Source organism: Panicum virgatum, chromosome 9K (assembly GCF_016808335.1).
Source record: "Panicum virgatum strain AP13 chromosome 9K, P.virgatum_v5, whole genome shotgun sequence".
Taxonomy (NCBI): Eukaryota; Viridiplantae; Streptophyta; class Magnoliopsida; order Poales; family Poaceae; genus Panicum; species Panicum virgatum.
Window position 1 is genome coordinate 30,763,362 of NC_053144.1, and position 5,204 is coordinate 30,768,565.

The following is a 5,204-nucleotide window of genomic DNA, read 5'->3' on the forward strand; positions in this document are numbered from 1 at the left end:
GAGCCATGTGCCAACTATAATAGCAACTATAAAGATTAAAGTTGACAAAGAAAAGTCCCTGTCAACCTAGTTCGTTCATGCAACACAATGGCAAAGACTAGACCTGAGCAACATCCAGCGAAGGAATCTATGAGCATAATTCAACAGGGATTCCTTCTCAGCAACTTGCTGGCAGCATAAAACTTCCAATCGCAAGGCAACAACATGGGATATTGGGAAGAATGCGAGACAGAACAGAACAGGTCTCGAAGGTCATTCCAATTCACCGTTCGTACTCTTCACGATATTGCGTGTTCTTATGCATGCCACCTCACGCCTAAAGCGGTGCCTATACATCACAGTTACTGCAATAGTAAGGTCCCCCTATCATCATGTGGTGGAGGTTGTGAAACTATTCTTTAGTTTGGATGAAAGAATGTCCTTTTGTTGAAAGAGACCTATCTATATGTAGCCATGTATTTATAATAGAGAATCCATGCATTTAAAACAATTTTCAATAAATATTATTTGAGGGAAAAACAAACACACCCCGCATAAAAAAAATTCTCAAACCGGCTAGTGACTTAACACAAACAAACAGGCATAGCGAGTCTTTCTTCCCAATGTGTCAATTCAAAGGGCGTTCATATTAAGCAGTATATATATTTCTGTGGTTACAGAGGCGGCAACCATCACCCACATGTTTGGCTTATATGCATAGCCTTTTTTTTCTTTTCTTTGTGAGAAGGACGCCAACAAACTAGCGTGTGCAACAGCAACTGGCAGAGCGCATCCTCTCCAGTCCAATTCCTTCCTGCACGATGCCGCGAGCAAAAACCAAGCAGAGAGACCTGGAAAGGTGGCACGCTGATCGTGCAAGGCAACTCAGGCTGCACCGTAAACTAACGGCAGCCCGATGGCATCATCATCATCATCGCGAAGCCACCACCAAGCCATTGTTACTCTTGTTGTTAAGGTTCATGGTTGCAGATCGACTTTGCTTTAGTTTACTTAGCTAGGAGAGGATGGCTTCCCAGTCGATCTCCAGTGACGGCGGGTACATGCGGAGCGCCACGAGGCCGGCGGCCTCGTCCCACGGCGCCTCGGAGCAGTCCGCCTGCGGCATCTCTGTTGGCTGAGGCGGCGCTTCCGCCTTTCCCAACGATGACGACCCGATGGATGATGGCGAGAGGTCCCCGCCGCCGCCGGCTGCAGTCGTGGTCGTCGAGGCCTCCGAGCCAGAGCAGCAGCCTGCAGCAGGCTTGTTCTTGATGCCCGCGCTCTCGAGCCCGTGCGACTGCGAGGCGGGTGCCGGCGCGGATGTCACGGCTTGGAGCTTGGCGTCGACAGACGGGTGGAGCGGCGGCGCGAGGTGCCGGCCGCCGCGCCTGAGCTCCGGGAAGTTGAGGCGCGCCGCGGCGCCTCGCAGCCGGAACGCGGCGCCGTCGTAGGCCAGCGCCGCCTCCTCGGCGGTGTCGTACGTGCCCAGCCACAGCCGCGTCCTGTTCCGCGGCAGGCGGATCTCCGCCACCCACTTGCCCCAGTGCCGCTGCCGCACGCCGCGGTACAGCTTCGCCATCGCTGCTGCCGGCGCCGCGAGGCCGAAGTGCCGCTTCATCACGCGCGGCGCCGGCCCCATGCACCGGCCGATGCGGTAGTAGTAAGCCGCCTGCGCCGGCGTGATGAGGTGGTAGCAGCTGGCGGCACCTGCGGCAGCCATGGCCGGGCTCTGCTCGGTGTCCACCATGAATGGCACGACCGGAGCAGCTTGCACTGGTGTGGCTAGCGCCTGGATTAGATCTCTGTACTCCGTGGCGCCTATTGGCGGCAGCCGGGTACCAAGCTGCTCCATGGCTGCGGTCATGGCTTCTTGGATCACACAGGAACTATGTATGCAAGAAGCGAAGAATTTACTTCTTCGCTGTCTAGTCTATAGTAGTTTTGGCTTCTTTGGATGTTTAGGAAGTGGAATGAATATGCTTGCAAATGGTTCGCGAAGTTTTTATAGGCAGGGCGGAGAGGCAGTAGTGGCTGCGGCAAATAGGCATTTGCATTGCAAAGTGTTCATCTGTGCTATGTGTCAAAAGGCCCAAGGCAGCTTCTGTGACATGAACGCCACTTGGACGCTGATAATTGGCTCCAAGGTGCAATGGAGCATTGACCATGAAGGTCTTAGATATGGTTGTCCAACTGCTAACCATGGCCAATCACTCAATAGAGATTTGTATGTACCCTCCATATTATTATATTATTGGTGATCTAATTTTTAACAAAGTTGTATAATAACTTTGCTTGTTAATTTCCAATGTCGTTGATTTCTCTATGTAGGCAAATACTCCATTTTTAATATGTGACATTTAGGACAACCTAGTTCAAAAATGGACTATAGCCGAGGTTGTGTTTGTTAGCATTTTATATAATCTACACTCCAACTCCAATGGTTTTTTGGCTCTAAGATAAAGCTATCTGGAATTTCTTCCTTACAAGCTACTCCTTACGAAATACATTATCGCTGAAGGCCTGATCGATGGAAATACCTTTAGGCTACAAGTAATATGATGTTGACATAACGCCGCCAATGCATTTGGATTTGATGCACAAAAGGCCGTTCTTTATAACGGTTTCTTGTTGACTGGACCTGGCATGTGCATGATCCATTGTGTCAGAACAAGCAGGAATGTAGGCCATCAGTTCATTGCTTAACCTCAGCCATGCGATCAAAAAGTGAGTTCTTTTCTCTCTTTTTTTTTCTCACTTACTCAGCTGCATATCAAGTTTGTCCCTTTGTCACTTATTTTCTTGTTTAGTAAGTACAGATGTGAAGTATACAAGTAATAGAGGAAAATAGTGTAGAGTAGTTAATAGGATTTTGCTTGAAGCTGTTAAACAAGAGATCATGTTTCTTTGCTTAAGAAGACATACTATTAGAATAGTTCAGGAAAATGAACTTCTAAATAATTAAGCTTTAGGGGAGGATCCAGCGTGGGGGCAAGGAAGCAATTGAGCCCTTACCCCATGAAGACCCACCAAACATAGTTTGGTCATGGATAAAGAGGAGAAATAAGAGAGAGGAGGAAGAAGAAGAAGAAGAAAAAAAAGAGAAGGGTCAAGAAGAAAAGGAAGAAGATGACCCCCTCCCCCGGTCTACTGAGAATCTGAATCCACAACTGATTAAGCAGGCAACATATATCTTGTGTATATCATGTTATAGAAAATACTTTTGTAGATTAGCATATGGAAATTAGAATAGTCTTTTTTAAAGTGCCAAAGAATACATGAAAAAAAATTCCAACGGTGGAATGTAGACATTTCAGTTTTATGTGGGGAACAAAAAGAAGGATGTCAATGACCTTTTCATAAAATAGAAATTAAAGGTACCAAAGGGACCCTTACCAATTGAGCCTTATCCAAGTACTAATTGTAAAGTTGGCTGTAATAATAACTCTAAAATTTTCCGGCTTCAAAAGAACTCATAAAATTGGTGAGCAAAAGAATGTGAAATCCAGCCAAAACAATGAGAGAGAAACTTAAGTTGGCCCAAATGCGCCATCATCAATTTCAACTGAATCATTGGAACTGACCCAAAAAATGAACCGAGATAAGTAATCTACAACTAGTTATACTCACGATCTCACTTTAAAAACCGTTGGTCCATACTCGCAAACCTGTCATACGCCCGGGCACTTCAAAAAAATATTATAGAGTGGTGATAACATTCTTAATCTCGGAGTCAAGAAAAACAAGAAGGAAGCCAAAGAATATGATAACTTTATATACCAAACTTGTGGTCTACGTTCATCAGGACGGGCGTTAACAAATGCAAGATGAAATAGTGGTGGCCAAGCAACTGGAAGAAAAAAAAGAACACAAATAAACTACCGCCTAATCGTGGGTTAGCAACGAGCTAATCCAATCATGCAGCCTACTCATTCAGCAGCAGCGGCAACCTGCTGACAGGTCTGGTGATGCCACGGAGGCAGAGCGCTTTTCAGCGCTCTGGTTAATAAAGGGCAAAAGGGTGATTAAAGAAATGGCAAGATAATAAGGGTTAGTAAATGCTGGAAGGGGACAGGGCAGCGTAATACGGCGTCGTCATACAATCTATACTGATTACGACATGCCGAGGTAACAAGATTGTCAATGTACGTCGCTTGTAATTGCAAGTGTGCAATAATAATGTTCACATCTCATGGAGATCGATCGAAGGTACGTTAGAGCATCTCCAGCAGTTTGGCAAATCGAGTTGTCATCTTTGATTTTTGACAAAAATGTTAAAAATACTCCTCCAACAGTTTGGCAAAAGACTTGGCAATTTTTGACAACTTGGGAAAAACCAGCCTCCAGCGCGTAAATATACGCGCGCGGCGCGCGGTTGGCATCGTGGTTTCTAGTCAGGTGGGAGGGTGAAAAAAGAAATAAATAACAAAGAAGGGTTCCTGATTTAAGTTTTCAAGAGGTGGAAAGGCATAAATATAATTTTGTTTCTCTCTCAAGGTTCCTGATGTAAGTTAGATCTGGATTTGACAAGTGAATTATGCCAAACTGTTGGAGATAAACTCTTTTTTACTTGGCATATCTTTTTAGAAGTTGGCAAAACACAAGATATGCCAAGTAAAATATGACAAACTCTTGGAGATGCTCTTACTTGATATGCATCTGAGTAAGTGACAAAGTGACAAACTTGATAGAGAGATCCCTTCCGAGCGCTTCGGAGCGTGACAACATGGCACATCTTGTCACGCCAATACATATGCGCAATAGCATGTTTTTGTCACGCCACATGGACAGACCTGACTAAAAGGGTTAGATCTGTAAATATTTGTTTGAGTAGGTTATTTTTTAAAATAAAACTTAAAAATAGGTTAAAAATACAAAAATCAAGCGCCCCCTCCCCCAACTCGAGCTGGGCAAATTTAACCGATAACCAAGAACCGAACCGAAATAACCGAGAACCAGAACTGAAAGAACCAGAGTCGAGAAATTCGGTTCTCTATTCGGTTCCCATTTGTTAGGAACCGAAACTACTCGGCTCTTTCGGTTCCTAGGCTCGGTTAACCGAAAAGAACCGAACAACCCATCAGAAGCCTAGTAAGCCCATAAGTTCTGTCCAAACCCTAGCTCCCAGGCCACTCCTCCCTCTCCTCCCGCTTCAGCAGCCTTGACGCCGACCCCTGGCCACCATCCCCACCGGCCAGCCCACCCCACAGCCGCCGATCGCTCGCCGC

At 46.0% G+C, this 5,204-nt stretch overlaps 1 protein-coding gene across 1 annotated transcript; it reads right to left on the reverse strand.

The window, feature by feature from the left end:
• Positions 1-590: 590 nt before the first annotated feature.
• On the reverse strand, positions 591-2,077 carry LOC120651225 (ethylene-responsive transcription factor RAP2-13-like). Its single transcript, XM_039928648.1, has one exon. The coding sequence runs from the start codon at positions 1,841-1,843 to the stop codon at positions 995-997; it is 849 nt and encodes a 282-aa protein (XP_039784582.1). The 5' UTR covers positions 1,844-2,077; the 3' UTR covers positions 591-994.
• Positions 2,078-5,204: the final 3,127 nt, after the last annotated feature.

Excerpts from the sequence above, each read along its gene's own strand:
- LOC120651225 (XM_039928648.1), bottom strand. The coding sequence starts at position 1,843 with ATGACCGCAGCCATGGAGCAGCTTGGTACCCGGCTGCCGCCAATAGGC.